This window comes from Gossypium hirsutum, chromosome D08 (genome assembly GCF_007990345.1).
Source record: "Gossypium hirsutum isolate 1008001.06 chromosome D08, Gossypium_hirsutum_v2.1, whole genome shotgun sequence".
NCBI lineage: Eukaryota > Viridiplantae > Streptophyta > Magnoliopsida > Malvales > Malvaceae > Gossypium > Gossypium hirsutum.
This window is the reverse complement of record NC_053444.1, coordinates 67,316,417-67,343,579: the sequence shown is the minus strand read 5'-3', so window position 1 is coordinate 67,343,579 and position 27,163 is coordinate 67,316,417. Positions and strand designations below refer to the sequence as shown.

Genomic DNA, 27,163 nt, shown 5'->3' with positions numbered 1-27,163 from the left:
ACATTTACACCATGTTTAAATTAATAATTGTAAAGGGAAATAAAGTAAAATAAAAATAAAAATTTATATTAAGGGAAAAAAATAAAATTATTTTGTTTGGGTTGATAAAATTAATAAGAGAAAATGAAGTAAATTTATAACTGGTTTGATATTACTTTTACAGTTGAAAAGCATTTTTAAAAATTTTAGTTTGGAAAAAATGTTTAATAAGAGTTATGGAAAAATGTTGCGAAAAAGTACTATTTGTTAATTTTAAAGTATTTGGTAATTTATAGTAAAAAAATAAAATATTTATTTTAGACAATATTTTAGAATTTTAAATATAATAATAAATAAATTTAAATAAATTAATATAATGATATATAAAATATTTAAATAAATAATTTAAAATGTTAAATATAATAATAAATAATATTTAGATAATTTAATATAATACTTTAGATAATTTAATATAATAATAAGTAAAATAGAAATTAATCTAAATTTTTGAATACATTTTAAATATGTAATATAATAAGAGCATTTAGATAATTTGCACCTCCAAAGGCAAAAGCCAAAAACATCTAAGCCTCAACTTTTACATTTGGGTAGAAAAACATTTTTTCAATATACTTTTTACCCCCAAAAACCAAGGGGACGTTTGGTTGGGGGGAATAGGCATGCATTCCCCCCTATGCAGCGGGCCCACAACCAAATGGGTGTTTGGTTCGCTGTAATCACATTACAGCCCGAATCGGTTATTGGCCTATTACCCCCATTGCTCGTTACGCCCCCTCAGCGTGGATTAGGGATTCCGCTTGCTTTTCATATTTTCTTTTCCATTTCTTGTCCTCATCAAGCTTCCGAGTCTCCCACGTTTCCCTTCCAGGTAATTTCTTTTCCCTTCCATTGGTTCTGCCATCGGTTCTGATCGTTCATTTCTTTTACTTTCTTCATTTTATTTCTTCATGGATTATCTCTGTTTATTTCTCTTTTGTTTCTCTTTTTCCACCCCTTGATCTACTTGTATATTTGAAAATGAAATTAAAAAATGTGGTAATGTGCAGGGAAAGGGAACAAGGAGTTTTGGTAAAAGAAGGAACAAGACCCACACTCTCTGCATTAGGTGTGGTCGCCGTAGCTTCCATCTCTAGAAGAGTCATTGCTCTGCCTGTGCTTTCCCTGCTGCTCGTAAGAGGACACATAAGTGCCTCGTCCGCTTTTTCTTTGTTATCAAGATCGTTTATTGTGTTTTTCGTTTTTGTTGTTAACTTTGTTCTTAAGTCTAATTTGCAACTAGATTTCTCGGATTGACTAGTGGGGTTTCTTTCTTTATGTGCTCATATATCAAAGCTAATATCTTTGACATGAATATCTATTTGGGTTTCACTTTGAATGCGTTTATTCAGTTAAGAATTCAATTTCCTGAATATGGTGAGAAAAATGGTGTGATTAAAAATTTAAGATGTTTCTATATAAAACTATGGACTTGTAGTTCGAATCAATGTGTTTTCTTCCTAAACCATAGATTTGTTAGTTGTAATGTTACATGAAATGTGCTTATACCAGTAGTAATACTTCAAGTACTTTGAATGAACATGCGTTTTGATGTGTTTATATGATACGATTGGATTGTAATTTGGTGTTAGTCCTTAAATCTAAGGGGATTTGCTTTATTGTGGGATTCAGATAACTGGAGTGTGAAGGCAAACAGAAGAAAGACCACTGGAACCGGTAGGATGAGGTATCTACTCCATGTCCCTCGCAGGTTCAAGACTGGTTTCAGAGAAGGTAATGAGTTGCTAAATTCTTTTTGCTGACGGGTTTATAATTAAGCTTCTTTTCATTCTGTTTTGTTCAAAGCATATTTATTTCTATTTTCAGTTCCGGTGTTGGATCATGATCTAGGTACTGAAGCAGCACCGAGGAATAAGGTTGCAGCAGCTTCTGCTTGAGGTATTACAAGGTTGTTTTGGATGAAGCCTTCTCTTTTTAGGAAAACTTTTACGAGAACATTACTCTCGAGGGGTGTCATTACATTGAATGCTTTAGTTGTTTTTAGTTTATGATTATGGAGTTGCATAAAAATTTGAACAAGGATGAATGCTTTGCATTGAAAACTGATGCTGGAAATGTGGTATGCAATTAACCGTTTAGAAATTAGACCTTTTCCACATGATTAAATTATATTTAACAATAATTATTTTAAAATATGATTAAATTATTTATTATCTATATTAATAATCTTATTAAAATTTAATAACAATAACAATAATCATCTACCTAAAAAAATTCTGCTAAGGGTATTCTAGTCATTTTAGTTTTTTTCCTTATGCTATTACACCTCTATTCCATTACAGAAGAATACCTTTAGCATGTATTTCATTCCATTCAACCAAACAAAAGAATTACCTATTACGCATCTATTCCATTACGCCTCTATTTCATTACAGCGAACCCAATGTGCTCCAAATGTTTGACGTTGTTTCGGGGTAGAAAAGTGTTTTTCTACTGCCAAACAAATGTTTGACGTTGTTTCGGGGTAGAAAAGTGTTTTTCTACTGCCAAACAAGGCCTTAACCATTTTTGTTTGGTTAAGTGGTAAAAAGGAAAGGAAAAAATATATATAACTTTAATGGAATGTGATTTTTTGAAATATGATTGTCAAAAAAGTTAACTTATAGGGTTAGTACCTAATCATTTGTCTTTATATTAGTTCCAAAATTTAGTAACTTTTTTTAATTGAATTGTGTGGAATTATATGGACACGACAGTTTTTAAATTGTTTCATAACATAACTTTAAAAATTTTAAAAATTAAAATTGTTTATGTTTTTAATAATCATCGTTTTTCTAGAATATATATATTATTTAAAAATTTCATGTGATAATATAAGACTGAGATGTTATAATAAACCCAACTTAATGATCAAATTTAGAAATTTGGCCGAGTTCCAAGATTAACGTGGAAGAAAAATTTTCTAGGATTTGGAGAATTTTGTCAAATTTGAGGACTAATGTTGTTTTATCCCTTTGATGTAACTTTTTTTTAGTAAAAATACATCATTAGTCTCTTTCAATCTCAATATAAGTAAATTGGTCTCTCTTAAAAATTTTGGTGCAATTTAATCATTATTAATTTAAAAAATGAGCAATTAATGACAATTAATCACAATAATTAATGTTTTTCTTCAACTGTACATCATTTTGATTGATATAATAACAAATTAAGTCCTCAATATTAACATATTCTATGGATCTGGTAGTGATTCTAAAAGAATCTTGAAAATGTATAAACTTTTAAAAAATCTAAAGTATTCAAAAAGAACATGTAAATAAACTTTACTTCAAATATGTATAAATAGACAACACATATAAAAATTGGGAGCTAAATTTATTATTAAACCAAACAAAATTATGTAAAATTGAAAAAAAATTATGTAATTAATTGTCCTTATATGCTTATTTTTTAAATTGACAATGACTAAATTGTTTCGATTTTTGATGGGGGACTAATTTGCTCGATATCAAAGTTTAAGGGGTTGAAGTGGTCCTTTTACATTTTTATCTTTCATGTTCGAATTTGTGAGTGCCTTCTGATAATGCCATTTCTAAGGTTCAAATTAGCATTCTCTACTTAAAAGTGCAACATGATTTATCGCTATACTTAACACTTTAATGTAACTTAAATTAGTAAAACGTGTATTTATTTTACAAAATATATTTTTCATATTAAAACTTCTTTTTTTTTAAAGAAAAATTAAGGAGGGGATTTAATAATGAAGACTCAAATCTTAAATATTGAATTGCCAACACAAAATTTTAACCAGTTGTTGCTTCATTTTGTTAACAATATAATTAAGTTAATTGATTTAAATACATTTATTTTAATAATATTTTTACCATTAATACTAATTTTAAATAGTGTTCTTAATATTTTAATGATAAATACATAGATTATAATTTATAAATTATTAGAAAAAACATTTTTATAATATAAAATTTGAAAATTCTAATAATACAAATACAGAGTATTCATGTTCAGTTTTATTTATTATTTACAACTTCTACATGTCATTATTTAATCTCATACGTAACTTTAAATTTAAATTATAATATAATATATTTATTATATGATAATTTTATTATATTATAATTTTTAATGTCAAAAGATATTGTTTCGGTAATATTTAATTTAAGTTTTAATTAAGTATTGGTTATTATTAGTAATGTTTCAATAATATTTCGTAGCAAATATAATTAATATTATGTTTATTTCACTAAAAAATACCTTTTAAAAAAATTATCAAACAATAGAAATTGTTTCGCACACCATAAATTATTAGATTGTTTAGAAAAATTAATATATTTTTCAAAAATTATTATTACGGAATTTTTTAATGAAATAAAAACAACTTAAGATTAAGATTATAACCTGATGCATTAGTGGTGGAGTTTTTAATTGCACGAAAACATTAAAACATGTCTGTTTAAAAAAAATATATTAATTAAAAACATGCAATGATTTCTTAACTCTTGTTTATAAAATTTAAAAATCATATATCAGTGTATTAAATAATTATTCACTAATTTAATATTTAGTTTAAACAAATGTCATATTGTAAATATGTATATTTATTACGTGAATAGCTTAGATTTGATATATTAACAAAGAAAATTTGTTATCAATATTTGGAAAATAACATGTTATTTCTTGTTTTCCTTTTAACATGTAAAATTCAAGCGGTTTATATAATAGATATGCATATGTTTACAATTTAATTTATGTATTTAAATATGTTTCATGCCAATTTTGGGCTGACATGTTATGTGCAAAATAATAACAAATTTGATGGAAATATATTATTAATATAATAGAGATACTTTTGGAATCCAATTGAAATATTTTATAATTTAATGACCAATTTAAAAATTAACCTAATTCTTTAATGTGATAACTATACTTTAAAAATATCAATTTCCTCATTACTAAAAAGTTATAGCGTAAACTATGCCTTAAGCTATTAGTAAGTTTATGTTCTAATCACTAAATTTAAAAATGTATAAAATGATCATTGAACTATTCGAGCCTTTTATTTAAGTCATTGGATTGTGAAAATCGCTATTATAGGATCTCCTCTGTTTGTATCTCTACACCAATTGAAAACTCCCTTTCCTTTTTTTCTTCTTCTATAGATCAGCTTTTCTATGAAACAACTTTGAATATTATAATTCTATGAACCAAAATCCAAACAACTTTCTTCTTTGATTTTCGACACTAATCATCAGATCGATTTGGATCTAAAATATGTTGTTTTACTCATCGATGACTATTGATCCACCATACTGATCATCAAGTTGTTACTTGAATCTCACTAGCCGGACTTTAAAAAGAAACTTAACAACTCAATTACTTAAATAAAAACTTTAGAATAATTCAGTTATTTAACTGAAATTTTTTAAATAATCCAATAACTGTATTATAACCTTTTTTAAATAAAATGACTAAAAAAATTAATAATAGCTTAGTGACTTTAAATATAATTTACCCAAATTTACATGATCCGTTACCCCACCATTAAGAAAAATTCCATTTCTCTTGTGGTAACAAGAATAAGGTTGAAGTAAAGATTACGTGGCATAATATAATAAACCAATGTATAATGATTTAGATGACTCTTAAACTTTATAGGAAATGTGATTTTAGCAACACATTAAATGAAATGTAAAATACACGAATTATTTAAATATTATTTTTCTTCTACTAATTTATGGATTAACATAGAGTTTAAAGTAAATATTTGGGATAATTGCAAGTTTTACCCCTGCATTTTAATGAATTTGTTAATGTAGTACCTGTGCTTTCAATTTGTTCGTTTTGGCACCCATATATATATATATATTTTTTTTCCATCACTTTGGTATTTCAACTTAACGGTGTTAATTTTTGACATAAATTGACACATGACTGAATATTATAATGAGATGTGGCATAGTGAGCCACACCCAAAACTTTGAACGACTAATATGAGGGACTTGTTAAAAAAATTCCCCTTTTTATTTATCAAAATAAAAATGAATTAAAAATAAATAACCCAAATATTTTTTAACCCAAAAAAAAACTAATTATTCACTCTTCCTTTCTCCCATCCTCCTTCATAACTCTTCCATTGCAAATAGCCATGCAAAACCGCTACCTAGAAATCTCTTTTGAACTTGTTCCATTACCATGGTTATTTGAATCAAATCGAAATGATCGATAGACTAATTAAATTGAGAATCGATCATGGTATTGATCTGGAGAATGTCATTAAATTGGTTGAACTAAAATTTTAAAATATATATTTTTATTTTTTAATAAATTTTTAATAATTTATTTAATCAAACCGAATAAACCGATTGAACTAATCAAATTAGTTAAAGTGATAAATAATAACTTCATCAATCCGATTTTAAAAGCTTTGGTTATTACCGTTGTAATTAGATCATCATGGTGCTTTTGCAAGTGATACCAAAGGCAAGTACGCCACTAAAATCGAAAGTATGCAATCAATCTACTGTTAAAATTTGGACGCGTGCAAATTTTTGACTTATCAATAGGTTCCTACGTACGTAGAGCCATGACCCCATTCCTTTTTTTCTAGAATTTTATTTCCTTACCTATTAAGTATATTATTTTATTAATAATTTATCATGTGAACAATATATTTATAAAATACACGCATTTTATTTTATGAACAAATTTAAAATAAAATTAAAACAACTTTTTTTTTATGAGTAAGCATTAATTCAAATTTGATTACATTGATTTAAGTATAGGTACCAATACAATTAATTTTCCAATCAAGCATTACAAAATACAATTTAACTAAATATAAAATATATATTTGTAGCTAAATTTAAATTGATTCGAAAACGACATAGAGTTAAAAATTTTATTTAGAAGAGTCGAGATAAGATTATAAAATTTGGGGACTAAAGGTAAAAATATTGTGTTAAAAATTCTTAAATTAATTTATTAAATTTTCAAAAGTGCTACAATTATAATTTTCTATTTAACCAAATGTTAAAAGGGATTAAATTTAATATTTAAACTTTGAGGAGGGGTTATAAAACAATCTTTTCATTGAGCCAAGAGGAGCTAAGGCTCCTACTTGCCTCCTTTTGGCCTGCTTGGAAAGAACCCACATTACAAAGCACGATTAAATTATATACTGAATATATATTCAGAGCTAAATCAAAATAATTTTGAAAAAAAGTCTAGATACGATAGGATTTACACTATAATAAATATGAAAAAGTTCCATAATTAATCTATATATAACGAGACTCAATTTAAGCTTTAATATCTCGAGTCTTCTGTTTTTACAACAATGACAAGCTCTCATTGGCTTGCGAATTTTATCTTGTGACGATAATGATATCGACAATTATAATAAGAAACAATCATTATAGGTACTAAATATGATGAATTTTGAATTTCTTATTGCCATTAAAGCAAGTTTTCATAACTAATTCCGATCTAATTATATAAATTAATGATTGATTGATGAAAGGATTTGGATAATACAATATTGAAATTAAGGATTCAATTAAAATATTTTGAAATATAAAAGAATCTAATATCTAGATTAAATTAAAACATTTTAAAATGTAACAAAAAAATTAATATCTAAACAATAGTTTGGCACTCATGTAAAAAAGATATGTTAGAATATTACTTAATTAATAATTCTTTTAATTGATAAATTATAAAGATATAAATAATTATTGATAAAACATTATAAAAAAAGTTTTATTTCATAGAAAATATTACATTACAATATGTTAAAAAAATTTCCTTATAATTTTGTAGGTCAACTTACGACAGCAAACATAGATAAATTAGTACAAAATATAGATAAATAGATAATCAAATTAATACAAAGAAGTAAAGGCTTTGGGACTCCAAAGGAATGAATTTATTTAGTATACACAAATTTTGATTCAATATATAATATCATATATAAACTTTGATCTTATGCGAGGTTATACATGAAATTTTAATTTGATTCAATTTTCACAAATCACTAATAATATTGTCGAATTAACACCATTTTATCTTGATATATTATATACACAAATAATTACATTGATCAAATATAAAAATAAACATTTTATTTTTTAAATGTGTATAATTGAATCAAAATTAAAATTTCATACATACATATGAACCGCAATTCAAATTTCATGTATATAATTGCACCAAATTAAAATTTATATAATTAAATTCACATTGGACCAAAGATAATCTACATTTATCCCTAAAGTTAAAAATGAAATAAAAACTAACATATTCAATTCTCAAAAAAGTTTAAATTATAAATCAATTGCAAAGCACATGCATGCACTTAGTAAAAAAAAAAATCCAAATTGGAAATGTAAAATGCCACCACAAAATTATATCTTAAATAGATAATATAAAAAGAATTATGCTACAACTGCAGAGCAAAAGAAGCCAGGAATAACTAGAGGAACAAAATTTCCATGGCTTCTCCAACGTTTCAACACTAATAAAAGACTTGAAAATGCTCAACAACATATCTACCAATAGTCTCACAAATGCAAATAATCCGAATACTAACGTTACAACAAATACTGCTATGAACTTGTTCTCCATTGATGTTTGCCTCTTCCAAACTTTTTCGATTTCCCACCTGAAATTTAATGGCCATTATATTCAGTCTAGACATAAATAAAAACCCCCACCAAAATCCCACAAAAAAGATTTTATAGACCAACAATTTTTCAAAACTATGCAACTTTTAGTTAGCAATAAAAAATATATATATAACGGCAAAAATATCATGGAGGCCCCTATATTATTTGTCCCCTCAACTAAAAAAATGAGCAAATTAGACCCTGTAATCAAAGAGCAAATTCATCATTTCTGTTAAAAATTTTCATCTATTAGTACCATTAAAAATTGGCATGATTGACAGAATAACCAAACAATGACACGTGGCATGTCATGTGTACCTCATGTTGATGTAAAGGGACCAATTTTAACAGCAAAAATGAATGAAATTTTTAACAAAAGGTGCTCTTTGATCTAACATATAGGGACAAATTTGCCGCTTTTTTTATTTATAGGGGGCAAAATGCAATCCGACTCCAAGTACAGGGGCCTCCATGGTACTTTTACCAGCATGGAACAGATTTTAGGCAAATAGCCCTATGGACATGGTTTATATGGATGTTGACTTGATTCAGGGTTTTACATTCTAACCATGGTGCCTCCTTTTTTAACATGATATACATGCGTTTGGATGCACAAGAATGCATAAGAATGTATACGCAAATCATGAGCATAAATGCAATTTTAAGGTGAAAGTACCTACTTAGTTTTACTATTATAGAGATTGGATCAAATTAGCCTCTCTATTATTAAATGGATCAATTTAATCTTTGTACTACTAAAAATAATCAAAATAAAGCCAAATTGTAACTGCATTAACAATTACGGTTTAAAAAATGACATGAAATATTACTACAAACAAAAGATTTCATTTACAGAATCATAAATTTTTTTCAAAATATTAACTGAGTTAAACAGTAAATGCTAACTTTGTTGAAATTTAACCTTATTTGATTCTTTTTTATAGCATAGGGATTAAAATGATCCATTTAATAGTAGAGGGATTAATTTGATTTGATCCCTATAATAGAGGGGCCTGCTAGGTATATTCACCACAATTTTAATCACAACTTTACCCCAAATCTCCTCCTTTTGCCTCTATTTTATTTCCAAATACAATGAAGGAAAAATAACTTCCCTTACTCCCTCGCCCCCATTTTTCCTTTCCAGCAAACATAGTACAAATGTTTCATTCCCAAAAGAATGAAGAGACAACAAGAAAACCATCATACTTGGTTATCATACATGATATTACAAATTCGGTTTGACTTTGGTTTTTCTATATCATAACTACTTAAAAGTATAAAACGAAACTGTTTTATATGAATTCAAGAAAAAGGTTTTACTATTTCAAATATATTTTTAAAAAAACTTCAAATGCTACAAAAGGAGATCGAACATAACCAAATTGATGAAATTGCCTATTAAAGGTTTTGTTGGTTTTAAGTTTCCTTTCATTTTAGTTCAGCTATAATTGTCTGTTATTCAAAGAAAAAAAGATCATTTTTTAACTATATGTTGTCCCAAAACTAGTACAGAAGCAACCAAGGTGCAGCACCTTATTGGTGAATAACTACACGTTATCACTGGTATACATCATTTTTGGAAAAAATTAAAATAGTAAAATCATACCAAACAAACTAAAATGCAATGAATTTTGAGCAAATTTAGCATTAAGAGATAGAACTGACCTGAGATCAGCATTGTCTCTGACTAAAGTATCCAGCTGCACAGAAACCAGAGATTTCCAGGAAGCAATATCAGCAACATGTTTAGCCTGAAAATGAAAACCAAAATGATTAGAGTCAAATGCACCTGATTCAAATAAATAAAACTACTATTGAATCAACTAAGAGTTTCACATACAATGATATTCTGGCTTTCAGTGAGATCTTTTACGTTTGATTTAATTTTCTCTAGAACTTTATCTTTTTCTCCGATATCTTTGTCGAATTCTTTAAAGATATTGCCATACTTGTAATTCAAATCTTCTAAATACCGCTCCAAAACAGATAAATTTAAGTCTAAAGCTCGAACTTTCTGCATCAAAATTTTTAGAACACTGTCTCCAGGCACTCTACCAACTTGTTGATGCCGAATTTCTTCAATTGGATTGGGAACAACATTACTAGTAATATCAAATTGCACATTTAATTGATCCACTGGTGGCTCAGATCCCATTTCCTTGTGTGAATTTTGATTAATATCATCGCGTTGAGTGGACTCCATTTGTGAAGCCAGTTGTTTCTGATCACGTACTCCATCCTCAGGTCCAAACGGATTATCCTGAACAGAGATCAAATCCTCCAGCATTTTCTCCACTGCATCCACTCCATACACTTCAATAACACTTAGCGTACAATAAAACTCGGAACCATAATGGCTCAGAAGGTTTAACTTCAAATACCTAACCCATTTCGGTTCCTGAAGAACAAATCTCTGATCAAGCTTCACATTGGTGGCAGTAAAGTTCCCCAGATTAATCCAAGCATCTGTTGGAAAAACCAAACTCCCAAGCAACTCAAATGCTTTCAAATTAGAGGAGTAATGTTCAAAATTTGCTATTACAATGGTGTCTACTAAAGTTTCTTCTGAAAGTTCTATAACAACAAATTTCTCTTCTGCAGAACAAGGATTCCGGAGGTACTTGTCCTCGTCTCTGCCTAAGATATTAGAGGCACCCTTTGCTTCCTTGTTATATGCCAGGACCTTTGCTCCTTTTGAAGCTGAGGCATAGTTGTATTCTTTACCCCCAGGCTCCAACCTATGTGTTATTCCTGCCTGACCAGTACCAGATTTACTTTTAGAAATGAATGCTCGGCTCTTGAATTCGTCAAGACCAACAGGCACGGAATGGGACAGTCTATCAGACTTTGGAGAGCCGTTTTCAGATTTTATATCAACAACCGAGTTATCGGCATAAAGTTGCTCATGAGTAGAGACATCATTTTTGCAAACTTCTTCACTTGCAGGTGAATCAACATGAAGAGCTGTGATCTCAGCACCATTTGTACAAAAACCATCATGAGAAGAAAAAGAACCAGATTTGTCCGCCAAACATTGACCAGGAGAATCAGAATGTTCATTGTCTCCCACCCTAGCTTCATCGCCTGTTGATAAGCCAAATGCTACAGATCCACCTATATAAAATAACAGGATTACAACTAGTAAGAGGACATGCAAATGCTCTCCAGCAATTAAAGATTATCCAAACAGTACATAGGGAAGAAGACCTACATATTTCTAATTGGTTAAAATATGCTCCAAGTAAACACATGTACTACTAAGGGGAAAACAACAGTAACAAATGCACTCCAGGAGACAAATACTAGAAATATGAAAGATACCTAAATTCTCAGCACTACAGTCAAACAAAATGATAGGACATTTAACGAATCAGAGCGATGAAACCTTGAAAAATTAGCAAAGTTCCATGACAAGGACAACTAGAATAAGTATTTAAGCTCCTACGCAAAGAAAAAGTATAAAACTGAATTGAGATACAGATTAAGAAAACTCAAGGAAAGGGTAATGGCTTACAACTTCTTTCCTATTCTAGACAAGTCATTTGAAATAAGAATTACCTTCAACATTTGCCCATAATTTTTTTCTAAAATGAGCCACCAACTAACTACAGACAGATTAAAAAAGGAAAGATAAAGAGACACTTGAACAAAAACAGAAGAACTAACATAGATATATTAACTTGATGTTCTGAAGTTCAACTAAATTTATAAACAAAGTTAAGTCTAAAGGCAAAGAGAACCAGCGATGACAACAACATTCAGCATAAACAGGAAGAGCAGCACTGGAGCTAAAATGCTCTGCAGTGGCAAGTATGGGGTAACTGAAAAATAGAAAGGAACCGTGCCAACACTTCTTATTTTTCCCCTTCTAAGTATTATGTTACTTCATGTCCTGAATGAAACAAGTTTGAGATTTATGCTCTTATTCATATTGATTGGATATCTCACATATTTGATGCAACTTAATTGAATTATTACTAGTGAAACTGTAGCATGATATTATCCTCAGTTTCTTGCACTTCTTCAATTTATCTGTTTAATTGCAATTCAGCAAAGATGTAAAACCATTCTAGTTTAAAACTTTTTCAAATCCACTCCTTCATTCTCCTAATGTAATCATTAGCCTTCCAGAATCCGGATGACTTGCACCCAACTACTCAAGGCAGATTATTGCCATAATCACATACACACAAAAAAGGAAACAAAAGTATAGCATAAGAAATGCCCCCGCTGATTCAAAGAACAATTACAAGCTTAAAATAGAGTAGAGAGAGGAGAGTAGCGAGGACAGACTCCACTTTAAAATCAAGTAAAGATTAATCTAAGAGTAATATCTGCACATCTATTTAATCCACCATGATGAACCAAAAACATTAAAGAGTAACTCGATGCATGCACAATAATCATATATGAACAAGAGATCTAATCGAGACTGACACCCACACAAGCACACAAGCAAACAGAACAATAACAATTCTGGTTCGGAGAAGATGACAATTAAGTTGACGAGGAAAATAACCGAAAAGATTACCTGTGTAACCATCACCATGACAAAGCCACAAGCTAAAGAGAAAGAGAAGCACCCACAAAACAAAAACCAAAGACAGAGAAACCTTGTAGAAGCGACTCCTTACAGACATAACTCCATCCAAAGCTCTTCTTCTCAGAAGAGCTGTACGTGATATCTGCATAGCACATCAATCCAGTATGCCCGCAGACTGCAATATAAAAAGCAAAAAGTGTGGATGAAAACCAATAGGCAATCAGATACTACAACTTGTAGATTGAGCAAAAGGACTTAAACAAGTCAACAGAAACCAAATAAGGGGGAAGAAAATGATTGCTTCAAATTCAAATTTCAATCACCGACCCGATATTTACAAAAAAAAAAACCGAATCTAAAAATGGACATCCATTTTTCACATCAGCAACCACGAAATTTATCAATAATCGCAAACGACATCAATGATTCTTCCATAAGGCAATCATATTCACATCCCAAAATAAAATTATACTATTGTAAAAGAAAAAAAAAAGGACAAATAGAGCAATACCGACTTGATTTGAATTTGGATTTCCATCTACAAATCAAAACATTATTTTTTTTCTTTTTTCTTTTTTTAATTTTCATTTCAGCAATTTTCTCAGCCATAACCAAACACCATAAATCATTCAATAACCAGAGAAAATCCAAACGAATTTAGTTGAAAGAAAATCTTAGAAACTTGAATTGCACAGTGTAGATCCAATCTTACAATCATCCAAGATCAAACAAATAACAGAGCATAAATATTAATTAATAAAAAATAAAATCATAAGCCAAAAAAATGCAAATCAAATCACCTGAAAATGTTTACAGGGTGAAGAGAACCATAAGATTAATAATAATATTCGGTTATTGGGAAGTTAAAAAATGAAAATAAAATAAAAAAATAAAGAAATCATTTGTCGAAATTGAAATTTGAAATAAAAGAGAATGTATAGAGACTATAAAAGCATGAAGGAAAGTATCGTGGGGAAGTAAACAAAAGAGAGCAACGAAACGGCGTAGTTATGGCAATGGTCCGCGTTTTCTCTTGTCCCATCGCCGTTTTTAATTTATTTTTTATTATTATGTCCACTTTGGTAACGGCCTTACAGCTTAGACTTTTTTTTCAAAAATCAAACGATTTCTATTTCCTTTAGATATATCATAAGGCTAAAATGCGCTTCAAGTCCATGTATTATTCAAATATTTGGGATTTAGTCCTTTTTATTTTAAGGAATTTAATTTTTTATATTTTAGATTTTAAAATTCAGGTCTAATTGTGAAAAATATTTAAATTCTTCTACTAAATTCAATTTTAATTACAATGTCAAATTTTTTTACATGTCTATCAAGTGAGTTTTTCTTTTTTTCTTTTTAATTTCAAAGTGTTACATTACTGAATTTAACAGAATAATTTTTATAATATTGACAATTAAACCTAAATTTTAAAATTTAAGAAGTAAATGACTAAATTTCAAATACATGAAAAATATAACGGCCTTGTTGCATTTTTTAAGCATATTATAATCTAGGTTTAAATGTGAAACTAGCCTCAATCATATTGGTTTTTTAAAAGTAATATATAAACTATCAATTTCATTTCATTTTACCCAAAAAGTGTACGGCATCTAGGAAAATCATGCCACCTGTCATTTTTTTATTAGTCGATATTGTAAAATAAGACGAAATTGATAGTTTAAGTACTATTTTTTATTTAAAAAATTCTTTAAGTACTTAAATAAGAAAAAAGTATATAATTTGAGGGTTAATTTTATAGGTAAGTGTATAATCGATTAAAAACATATATTATAATATCCAGAATTATTTTCTAAAAACTATTTATATTTAAAAAATAAATTAAAATACAAATTTTTATATGGATGGTTATATTAGGGTTAGTTATTTGCTAAAATTTAGAACTCTGAAATTTTAATAATTAGGTTAATAATTATAATTTTGATTGAACTTTCTTTTATAATATTTATATTTTCTTTTTTTAACTCGTGCTGTTAAACTAAGTAAAAATTTATATTAATATATGTAGATATAATTTTAAAATATTTTATAAATTTATATAAACTTTGATATTTTAATAATTTAAGTTATACAATTTAAATTTTTGGTAAATTTTTTTATAGAAATTTGTGTTTAAAAATAATGGAATTTGAAAACGTGTGATAATATTTTTGAAAAATAAATATTAAAAACTGATAGCTCTTTTTTTAAATGAAAAGTGCTTTTCTGTAGTTTTGAAGCTTCTAGAATTAAAACATATATGAATATTATCCAATAAAAAATTGTTACTTGAAATTTGAGTAATAACGGGCAATTTTTTTAACGTTGGCTTGTTTTTCTTTAAAAAAAAATCTGCTTTTTAGACTTATATGGTAGATTTAATAATTGCATTTTTAATCCTTATACTTTTTAAATTTTATAAATTCAATCTTAATTAAATGGTAACTGGTAAATTTGTTAAATTAAGTTTTGTTATTTCGAAAGTCATATGCGGTAAACATATTAGCACGCGTTGAATATCATATTAGTTTACTATTTTCACATATTACTAAAAAAAATCAATTATTGGGTTTAATTTCTATCATTTGCATCAATATTAAAATTTAAAATTCAAAGCATAGAGACTAAGAATGATCAAATTAGAAAATATAGACTAAATATACAACTTTACATATAATGCAAGACTAATAGCAGAATTTAACCAAAATGGGTTTAACTACTATAATTTGGGTCAAGATTGAAAATTTAAAACATGAAAATGTATATGGACTAAAATTCACCAATTCGAAAAATACAATGACTAAATTTGACCAAATTAAAGTATAAAGACTAAATCTGTAACTTATGTATAAATACAATGACTGATAGTAAAATTGGCTTTAAAAAAAAGGTAATTTATTTTAGAGGTGAATGTACCTAGTAGATTCTCTACTAGGATCAGATCAAACGAGTCCCTCTACTATTAAATGGATCAGTTTAACCATTGTATTATTACAAAAAAATCAAATAAGTTCAAATTCCAATGCTATTTGATGTTCAACAAAGTTATATTTTGAAATATTTTTAAGATTCTATTGATGAAATTTAATACTTTAAAATTTATAAAAATGTAAATTATTAAAATAGTTAAATTACATTTTTACTACCATAAAAATTATAATTTAATTTTATTGTTGGATTTTCGAGATTTCCCATTGAATTTCGCCCCGGCATATTATATAAAAAATTTATTTGTAGTTTCAATAAAAAAAAAATTGGATTGAGTTGGTGAGTTGAGTTGGGTTTAGTTGAAAAAGTAGAAGAGCAATCAACCATATCGTGGGGATTACCAATATTTGTGATATGGAATTGAAGATGACAAATATACACGTATTTCAACTCATTCTTTCCTTAAAAGAATTACCAAAATGGAGGTGGTGTAAGCTATCATCACCACTACCTACACTATAAAAAAATCATTTGTTTGTTAAAGGAATAAAAAAAAAACAATGTAAAGTTTTAAATATTTAATTTTAAAAAATTATAATACAGTAGTTAAATTATTTGAAATTTTTTATTTAAGTCACTAAATTATTTAAAAAAATTTATTTAACTTACTGGATTGTTAAAGTTTTCTTTCAAAGTCTAATTAGCGATCTCCAAGCGACAATCGATAGGTGGATCAATACCCATCAACGAGTAAAAAAAACATATATTATATCCAAGTCGGTTTGACAGTTAGTGTCGAAATTTGAAGAAGAAATTTATTTGGATTTTGATTCAAAAATTCGTAATATTTAAAATTGTTTCATGGAAAAGGCCTTAATTGTAGAAAATGAAGGAAATGTTTTGGATTCATGCAGGTAATGTGAACAAGGAAGCTCACACAACAAGTTTAGCAGCCTAGTGATCTAAATGAAAATTTTTAATAGTTTAGTGACTATTTTGTAACTTTTTTAAAATTGTGTGACTAAAATGTAAATTTATTAATAGTTTAGTGACTTTAAGTATAGTTTGTCCAAAAAGATTACCCTTACTTCACCTTAATTCTTACTCCACCTTGATTGTTAGTAAAATTGAAGTTCAAGACTCAGGGTGGGTTTGGATGGGCGACTGGATGCGGTACGGTACGTTTAGCTTACTTTTTATCTCACGCTACAATATCGCTACAGTGTCTAATCTCACTGCCACCACCGTTTTTATACTAACCACAGGTAAACGCACCACCCATCCAAACTCACCCTTAATGTTCAAATTCAAGTTTTGTCACATGTAATTTGTATATGAGTTTTTTTTTTAATTGTTATGATTAGTAAGTTAGTTTGAGTTGAGTTACTAATTTATAGGGTGAAGTCAAAAAATTACATCAGGACAAAGATAATCATAAATTTAAGGGATGAAGTGTAATTTTATAATTATACTGACTTATATTTTCATACATTTCAAATGGACTAAAAGGCACTATCTTCCCTACTCATGTAATCCGGTGCATTAAAGTTATTAATTGAGTTTATATCACGAATTAATTGAACATGAGCTCAAAATAACACAAAAATAAATTTACAAATATGTATATTAAGAGAGTTATATGAGTAATTTAATATTTGTAAAAATTTATACTTTTTCACACTCATCTTTTTAATTTACATTTTTTATATTTATCAACAATCATTAAATTTTTTATTAATAATTAACATCATTATATATTAAATTTTGATTTGGTTTAATTTTCAGAAATCACTAAAAATATTATCGAAGTAGCATAATGTGACGTTAATATATTGCATATGCAAATAAATATATTAATTCGGTATGAAAATAAATGTATATATATTTAAAAATATACATAATTGAATCGAAACTAAAGTTTCATGTATACGTATAAATCATAATTTAAGTCTCATACATATAATTACATCAAATTAAAATTCATGTATCAAATTCCATATTTAATCGATGTTTATATATAAATTTAATATTTATCTCAATTTAAAAAACAATATCTGTGAATTAAAAGCCAGACATTAAGCTTTAGCAAAGATTTAACTTACATCAAGCCTTTCTTCAATGGTACACAACTTGCACATTCCTTAAAGTATTAATTATATTGAATCATAAGAAATTCTGGAAGTCGGTCGAAAATGTTTGCAATAATTAATAATAAATAATTATATAGTTTTTAATGCGTTCAAACTTTAGCATAATTATTGACAAAGCAACGGACACACGATGAATAAATTAATTAATAAATAGCTGGCCATATTTAAAAAAAAAGTCAAATAATGTAAGTCCCTGTAATATGTGATAATTGCAAATTTAATTTTTTTTATTTTAATTTGCTCGAATGTAGTTCTATTTTTTTTTAAATCTCGGTTATGATACTGACTGTTAATCATCTCTGTATAATGTGATTATAAATTTTAATACTTTATTAATTTTTAATTGTTTATTTAATTAATTTTTATCGATAATTAATCTAATGGAATCGAGAATCATAAAAAAAATGTCATATCATGATATTATTAATGGTACTAGCATTTTTTTTTATATCAGAACGGAAATTTAAAAATTAAAAAGTAGAGAGATTATATCACATAAAATAGAATGTATGCGTTAAGTCCATAACTATTGTAAATATAATTATGTTTTTCATATTAGAAGAATAAGGCAAATAGAAATAAAAGGAGAAAAGAAGGGTGTTCGTCCGTCCGTTTATTTCGATTAAATAAATCATAAGAAAATCTGATTCAACATGTTCAATCGATTTTTGCTCAATTTAACTACTATGTATTGGTTCCTGAATCAACTACTTTAGTAACTTTTTACGGACTGATATTCTTGTCTATTCCTAGTTCGATCAAAATAACATTGATTTGAATAAATTGGAGATTTATTATCCTCATGGAAATGATAATTTTTGTTTTAATTGAATTAATTGCTCAAAATTTAATAGTTTTGTTGAAAATTTTGAGTTATGATAGATTACATTTTATTGCATAGACCAATTCAATCGGAATAGATATGTTGGTGGTTTAACACCATTGATATAATCGATATCTTAGAATCGGGATAAAATAGAAATTAAAAGTCAAAACTAAAAAAAATTTATGGTTGTTGGAATTAGATTAGATCAGTCGATATGATAGTTCGGACAAAAAATAAACTTATTATGAATCGACTTTTAAGTAAACCACTTAGAATTAATTAAATCAATTTTTCTTATTTTTAAATATATATTTTAAATTTTTATGATTTTTTGAAAAATTCATTTAATTAAAACCGTGTCATTCATTACCGATCTAATTTTAAAAACCCTACTCACTACAACATGAATTTTTTTTGTTCTCATCGTTTTGCTAAATTGTTATGCAAAGCTTTGGGTCAAAAAAGAAAATTTGTCGTGTAAACCCAAAGATTTTTGGGCCAGTAGCCCAGTACCCATCCTTTATCGTATTCGAGTTTTTTGGGGGGATTTTAAAATTTAATATCCAATTGATTTTTCTCCATATATATCGGTTTGAAAATTGAGCAAAATATCCTTATATGATAAAAAAGAAAAAGAAAAAAGAAGCCATTCCATACAATTTTCGTTAAATACAAATGCGAAATTTTAATTTGCTTTTTTTTTGGATTAAATGACTTATTGGTATAATTACTCTACAAGTCCTTATACTATACTTAATACAAGTGTAAAAGATAAATGTAGAGTATTACATTTAGAGAATCCCGTCAATTAATCATTAAGCCTTCATACAAAATACAAATTGTATGAAATGTTTGAATTCCAGAAACAATGTTAGCATATATCACATTCATTTAGATCATATCACGTAATAAATTAACTATATTAAATAATAAAAAATTAAGCTAATTATTAATGATTCTTGTAGTAAACAGTTAATTTTTCTTAAAATAAAGTATGAAGTAATTGTTTGAAACAAATTTTTTTTTTTCACATCAAGGTAACAAAAGTGAAAACTCCCAATAAAAAATCATATATATAATTACCAACAATAGAGTAGGGTTTTTTTTTTTAATCCAATCCAGTTGAAATTTAAAAAAGTATTATTTCCCATAGCCCCAAAAATCCATCTCTCCTCTAAGTGAAAGTTGATTAATTGGGTGGACCGATGTGGCATTTGTACCATTATTATTACTATCTTCAAACCTTACCCCTTTAGATGATGAATCTTGACCTATTCCCATATGAGATGTCACCAACCGGTCCAACATGCCCCATTCATTCATCCCTTCATTTTCATCATCTCTTCCACTACCACCACCACCACCCGCGGCAACACCTTCTAGACCGGTTTCACATTGGTACCTCACACTTTCACTCCCACTATCACAATCCCTAGGGTTGGATGACATAAGTTGTTTGATCATTATAGGGTGGGAAGATTCCGATGGGAGACTGACCGGCGGTGGCGGGGCGTACTCGTAGGCGGTCATGCTTTTGTGGGTTGGAAGTAGGGTTTGGGGATGGAAAAGGGAGTATTGATGGGTTGGTGTTGGAATGTGGGGAGGGTAGTGAAGGGCTAATTCAGCTTTGTTTAGCTCTAAGGTGGTGGTGGTGGTGGTGTTGAGGTTGTATTGGTCATTTGATCTATGCATGAAAGATAGTGGTGGTGGTGGTTGAGTTTGGCTGCTGCTTGAAGTGGTGTTGGTGTGGTTCATATTGAGATGGTGGTGTTGATCTGAGGAGTTAAGGCTTGAACCTCCATTGATGGTGTTGCTAACTTTGAAGAGGTTTTTCTTCTTGAACACCCTGCATACCACCCATCCATCTTCCTGCACACACATGGAAGCAAATTCTTATATATATAAAACCATTGATATACACTAATGTCTAATGTTGCATGAGATCATTGAGTAAGTATACTATCAACAAGGTTTCCTTAGGGATCTTTAGGGGTAAATCTAGAAATTATATTGTGACTGGAATTGAATTGTAAACTTTTTGAGAGTTGCAACACAAAATTTTCTATGCTTTAACTATAATTTTACAAATTTTAAGGGATTAAAAAGTTATTTTTCCAAAAAAAGGGGCTAAGGCCATTCCTGCTTCCATGCCACACTTGGGGTTTTTCCTACACTTGCATGCATATTATTTATTATACATGTATATGATAAAAACCGTTGATATTTATATATATGAATTCAAGAGGTAGGCAGGAACCTTAATTTGTCTCAAAAAATGGTAAAATTTGTTACAAATCCCTCCGGAAATTAATATCTAAAAGGCGCAAGCAAGGGCATTGACTCCAAAAATGGTAAAATTGTTCCTTAAGTCCTTTCGATAATTATAAAATAGTATAATGGTAAAATCATCTTTTTGGACCCTCATGAATTTATGATTCAATTTTAGCCTCTAATTTTCTTTTACCTTCACCCAAATATATATTAACTTTTAATATTACATGAGATCAGTAAATAAGTGCCAACAATAGGGTTTCCTTGTCAATCTTCGTACACATGCATGCAAATTCTTATATATATAAATGTTCATATATATATACTAGTTGCGCGAGATCTGAGCATTAACAATAAGGTTTTCTTATCAATCTTCTTACACATGCATGCATATTTTTATACCTTATACGTTAAAATCATCGATATATATACTAATTCCTAATGTTGCATGAGAATATAACGAGCGAGTACTCACAGTGGGGTTTCCTTGAGGATCATCCCCGTCCTCGAGCCGATATTCATGCATGATCCAGTCAGTTTTTTGGCCATGGGGAGCTCTTCCACGGTAGAAAACAAGGGTTTTCCTCATACCAATCTTCTTGTAGCTGTTCCTAATGCATTTGTCCCTCCCCGTAGCTTTCCAAAACCCAGCATTGGTAGCCCTATTAGTCCTTGACCCTGTTGGGTATTTCCTGTCCTTGTGACTGAAAAAATACCACTCGTTTTGTGGACTTGATCCAATTCTGCATCTTTCTATATATACATAGAGACAATAATGCAAATTATTATCAAGCTTAATCACCCATCAGTTCATCATAATTATATATATACCTGTTAAAATATGACATAAGTCCTTATACTTTTCAAAAATTTGAAAATTAGTCATTATACTTTTATTTTTAGGAATTTAGTTCTACTTTTTAGATTTCAAAATTCAGATTCAACTGTTAACATTATTAAAATTATTTTGTTAAATTCAAATTCATACAAGGTCATTTTTTAGTTATATGGCTATCAAACGAGACATTTTTTATTTCAAAATATTACATCAACAAATTTAACAAAAAAAATTAATAGCATTAACAATTTAAACTAAATTTTGAAATACGAAAAGTAAATTAAACTTATGTTTAGAAAACCCAACTTTTAAAAACTAAAAAAATATCGTTTTTAATTTTTTTTTTTGAAAATTACCAAAAACTCACTATTTTTATAATGCAACAAAAATTATTTTTGAAAATTTTGAGAATATATCTTTTTTATATAAACTCTAAAAAATTAGATACACAAAATTTGAACCTAAAAATTTATATTCTTTATTACTTTAATTGTAAATTTAAACTAATACGTTTTAATATAATTTTTAAACATAAACTATTTTTTCACATGTTCGCAATATTTTATTAAATCTGAAATTATTTAATTACTTTAATTATTGTACCAACTCTACAGCATTATTTAGAATCATTTCATTAATTGTTGAGAATATTCGGTGACTCAGTTTCAACACCGTGCACAAAACGGTGCAATAATGGGTTCAATTAATATATTTCCATTTTTTCAGGGGTGGATTTCTAAGAATTTTATTTTTATATTTATCCACAAAATTAAAAAATAAAAATGTGTGTGTGATGTAGTTTTGAGAAGTGAATCTGATTAGTCTTTGTTTTAAGCCATTGATCTGATATTAATTGACATGATTAGAATCTATCTGGTCAAAGTCAAACAACTTTAGTCTACAATTTATCAGTATTTATGACTTAAGTCCACATTAGTATGCAAATTTCAGTGAAGGCAAATTGGAACAAAATGGCAAATTATAGAAAAAAAAAAGATTTCAAATCAAATTTTATGAAAGATATATGAAATTTATAATTATTAAATATTATTCGATTTTCCTAAAAAAAATTATTGCATTCAAATATCAAAATAATTTTTAAAGAAAATTGTAGGGTAACTTTTGGTGTATGTATATATATATAGGGGCGAATCTAGAGGGATTGCAGGGGCTCTGGGTCCCCCTAAAATGGAAAATTTTCTATTTTAGTTCTTTTAAATTTTTAAAATTTTAAATTAATAATGATAAAATTACTCTTTGGCCCCTCTTAAAATGATAAAATTTTGATTTAATTTTTTAAAATTATATTTTTATTATTGTAAAAATTACAAGTTAATTCCGACCCCTAAAAATATTTTCTAGCTTTCTCCTGTTTTTACTATGAGATTATGAAAAACTATAGTTGAGAACAAATAATTGTTTGGTTGTTTAACTAATAGAGAAGAAAACCAGAATGTTAACTCAAGCTTCTCTTACAAACCATTTTTTTTTAACTTTTTTTATGTAAACAGGACATTGTCATTAATAATTGATTAAGATTAGATTTAAATTGCTATCGAAAATATACTTTTAATAACATATAAATTTCGCTGAAAAATAAGAATTAAAATTATTAAATAATGAAAATGATAATACCAAATTATGATTAATATTTGAATCTGATGAGGGGAGATTAGCTCTTTTCAAAAAAATCTGTGAAGTGTCATTAGTTTAAAGTTAATGAACTTCTCAATTATTGTTTTTGGGTCAAATTAAAATTTTGTCTTTTAACTTTGCGAAGAGCTCGAGTGCCTAAAGAAACAACTTGAAGCATGGATTCATAGAACAAGAGCTCTTAGTTGGGTCAGCTGTGCATGGTGCACGGTCACCTACCAAAAGAATAGTGACCATTTGCCAAACCCCATACCTCTTCAAGGAACTTTTCAGAAAATTGGGGCTCTCAACAAATAGGAAGACAAAATCCTAACTCAATCTAGAAACAATACTGATCTATTGAAGTATCTATCAACTTTATATAAACTATACTTGTAAAAGTTTTTTGAAACCCTACTCTCAATAAAAACCCTCACCACCATAATTGAGTAAACCATTCTTCACAAAAAGAAACTCAAGCAAATATATATATATATAAAATGAAGAAGAAGCTATATTACCTTGCAACTCCCAAGGTTCCATCTTGTTCAAGTCCACTTCTCTAATGACCTCCATATCAAACTTTTGAAACGACACCTTTTTGGTCAAGTAGTAATGGAGCAGCTCCTCGTCCGTCGGATGGAACCTAAACCCCGGTGGGACTCCGCCGTTCGACGAACCCATTCACCTCCCAATATCTCAATGCTAACTAGCTTTCCACTATTTTTTTTTCTCTAAAACTCTCTATAGGATTAAAGTGTACGTGCATATATATGTATATATGGAGAAAGATTGAAGCAATCATATTTTATAGGAAGAATGGGGAATAAATATGGAAATAAGTATGTCAACGGGTGTGGGTGGGATGGGGATGTGAGGGGAATTGTGTGAGGAAGTTGACGGCCGGTCACTACGCCGTCGGAGAGGGTTAAAGCTGGCGTAAAAATGAAGTTTAAGGAAAATGAATGAGACCATGATTAGTATTTTTTTATTCAATGGTTTAACCTCATGGACCTTCTTTGCTCTACATGCCTTAGAGGAGCGTGTGGCTTAACTTTGTTCCTAATACTTGGCTTTTATTTTTTTATAGAAATACAAAATAATTTGCATCTACTAACGAGAGTTAGGTACACTAGTAATACATATTGTATTTTCGAAGAGAGAATTTGAATTTAAATCCTAAAAATGATATTTATAAGAGAGTCATGAACTTTGAAAAAATTAACATCTATAAATCATAAAATGGATACAAAAGATACATTAATTAAAAAAAAAGACATGTTAAAACATATTATGCTCTCATAGAAAATGAGTTTTAATTATCAAAAATACTTAACTTGAATAAAATTTGAGATTTAATCTTTCTATTAAAAATTATATTAATTTTACTTTTGTTTAAATATTTTATAGTCTAATCGTTAATGTCAATAGTATATTCTGTCAAATTTTATTTTTTTATGTCTGCTTACTAAGTTCATAATGTTTTGCTTACGATCATACTTGATACAAAGCAAACTTTAAAAGTAAAAAAAAAAAGTAAAATGGTTTAATTTGGGGATAAATATCAAAACTGCATATGAATTCTATTTGGTGTAAACATAAAACTTTGATTATGGATTAAGTATATACACAATTTTTTATTTTAATTCAATTATACATATTTAGGTTCTGATTATATATGTTTTTTTACACAATATCTAAAATTATTCATAGCCCCTCTTAGCTTATAAATTAAGAGAAGATAATACGCTTCAACGCACTTAAACCTATGTCCTCCTACATTAATAACAATACCCATAACAATCGAGATAAAACTGATTAGGAAGAAATTAGGTTTATTATAACTTGTTACGTTGAATATTACAAGTTTGCACGCGCTGCAGAGAAACTTGGGACAAGCGCTACGTTCAAAGAAGCAAATTAATTCATTCAAAAATCATAAATAAAAATGACAGCAAACAATCCCGAGAAAATAAAGAGTTTCATTTTGATTGTTCCTAAAGCAAGGCTTGGAGAAAAACAGCTGCTATTACTTCTTGGGATTTTCGCATCTTATTCGACTTGGACGGCCATAATATATACATATATGTATTGATATACATACTGTTTACAATTACAATTATAAGGGTTTAAAAATTAAAATATATCCAAATTCAAATTAGAATAAATTTAGATGGAGATTATGTGTTATGGAATTTATATTAGAGCAGGTGATATTTTCACATTATAAGACTGAAATCTGATAGCTCAAGGTCTCGATACTTAAATTATTGCCAATGCTATAAGGCTGGTACATATGTGTACATATAAAGAATTTGCAAGTACAATCACACAGGAGTGAAAAACGAAATATATCCGCATATGATAGGGCTCAGCCATAGTGAGACTTAAACCTTTTTTACATGATATTTTTATATGGTAAAACTCAAATTTGGGAGCTCAAGGTCTTAAGACTGAAACTTTTGCTAACACTTCCAATGCCTCGTTTTGGTATGTGTGTATAAAGAGTTTGCAAGTGCAATCACCCAAAATTGAAAACTGTAATATATTAAGACTTAGACTAGAATAAATCTAGATATGGTTCATGCGTGTTGAGATTTAAACCTAGAATAATCTGAGAGAGAATCCACGCATAATATTTTCACATATTGAGACTCAAACCCAAGAGCTCAAGATCCCAAGACCTTCGCATTAAATCTAAAATAATCTGTGAGAGATTCACACATGACGTTTGTATACGATAAGATTCAAATTTGGAACCTCAAAGTCTCAAAAATTCCTAAGCCTTTACTGTATACACATGTGTATATATTCTAGGTTTTTGAGACTTTGAGTTCTCAGGTTTGAATCTCACTATATATAAAGGTCATGTGCAAATCTCTCTTCAAGATTATTTTAGGTTTAAGTCTTATCATACGTAAATTTTATCTAAATTTATTCCAGTTTAAGTCTAAATATATATTATCTATATGAATGCCACAATATCATCTATATATATGAACTTTGATAATGTATGTATGTATGTATGGTCCAAAATAACAACAGTTTGGAGACGCAGTCGCCACAGCACAAGAGGGCACATGCTGGTACATGACTTGATGAGAGATTTTTGAGTATTTTACTTAGCTTGATTTAATTACACGTTAATTCCCTTTCTATATATATATATTGATTAATTTAACTTATTTTATTTTTTTAAAGATATTTTATTAAATTTAATCCTTTATAGATGATGTAATATGTTTCAATAGGGTTGAATATCATGGTTAGTGGATATATATTTTTATTGCAAAA

General features: G+C 28.2%; 2 protein-coding genes and 1 long non-coding RNA gene across 4 annotated transcripts; 1 reads left to right on the top strand and 2 right to left on the bottom strand.

Annotated features, from left to right (window-relative positions):
* The first annotated feature begins 637 nt into the window (after nt 1-637).
* LOC107928274 (uncharacterized) lies at nt 638-2,142 on the top strand. 2 transcript variants are annotated; one of them, XR_005917066.1, is made up of 4 exons: nt 638-868; nt 1,047-1,170; nt 1,669-1,770; nt 1,888-2,142. It is a non-coding gene; the product is annotated as an uncharacterized lncRNA (long non-coding RNA). The 2 variants fall into 2 exon arrangements; XR_001692586.2 differs by having other exon boundaries at nt 653-868; nt 1,864-2,142.
* Nucleotides 2,143-8,404: 6,262 nt separating this feature from the next.
* LOC107928378 (SUN domain-containing protein 3) lies at nt 8,405-14,263 on the bottom strand. The gene is made up of 5 exons (XM_016859590.2): nt 14,025-14,263; nt 13,213-13,399; nt 10,522-11,795; nt 10,347-10,432; nt 8,405-8,674 (listed from the first exon to the last, which is right to left on the bottom strand). The coding sequence occupies exons 2-5, from the start codon at nt 13,370-13,372 to the stop codon at nt 8,425-8,427; spliced, it is 1,770 nt and encodes a 589-aa protein (XP_016715079.1). The 5' UTR covers nt 13,373-13,399; nt 14,025-14,263; the 3' UTR covers nt 8,405-8,424.
* A 5,904-nt stretch (nt 14,264-20,167) lies between these two features.
* LOC107928316 (protein BEARSKIN2) lies at nt 20,168-24,619 on the bottom strand. Its single transcript, XM_016859507.2, has 3 exons — nt 24,391-24,619; nt 21,875-22,152; nt 20,168-20,997 (listed from the first exon to the last, which is right to left on the bottom strand). Exons 1-3 carry the CDS (start codon nt 24,551-24,553, stop codon nt 20,269-20,271), a joined length of 1,170 nt encoding a protein of 389 aa, XP_016714996.2. The 5' UTR covers nt 24,554-24,619; the 3' UTR covers nt 20,168-20,268.
* Between the last annotated feature and the right edge of the window lie 2,544 nt (nt 24,620-27,163).

Bases quoted from the DNA above. Each gene is read 5' to 3' on its own strand.
- LOC107928378 (XM_016859590.2), bottom strand. From the start codon at position 13,372: ATGCAGATATCACGTACAGCTCTTCTGAGAAGAAGAGCTTTGGATGGA. The intron at 11,796-13,212 runs GTAATCTTTTCG...TATTTTATATAG, and splicing joins TCATGGTGATGGTTACACAG to GTGGATCTGTAGCATTTGGC. The intron at 10,433-10,521 runs GTATGTGAAACT...TTTCATTTTCAG, and splicing joins CTGAAAGCCAGAATATCATT to GCTAAACATGTTGCTGATAT.
- LOC107928316 (XM_016859507.2), bottom strand. From the start codon at position 24,553: ATGGGTTCGTCGAACGGCGGAGTCCCACCGGGGTTTAGGTTCCATCCG. The intron at 22,153-24,390 runs GTAATATAGCTT...ATGTATATATAG, and splicing joins GGAACCTTGGGAGTTGCAAG to AAAGATGCAGAATTGGATCA. The intron at 20,998-21,874 runs GTGAGTACTCGC...ATGTGTGTGCAG, and splicing joins ATCCTCAAGGAAACCCCACT to GAAGATGGATGGGTGGTATG.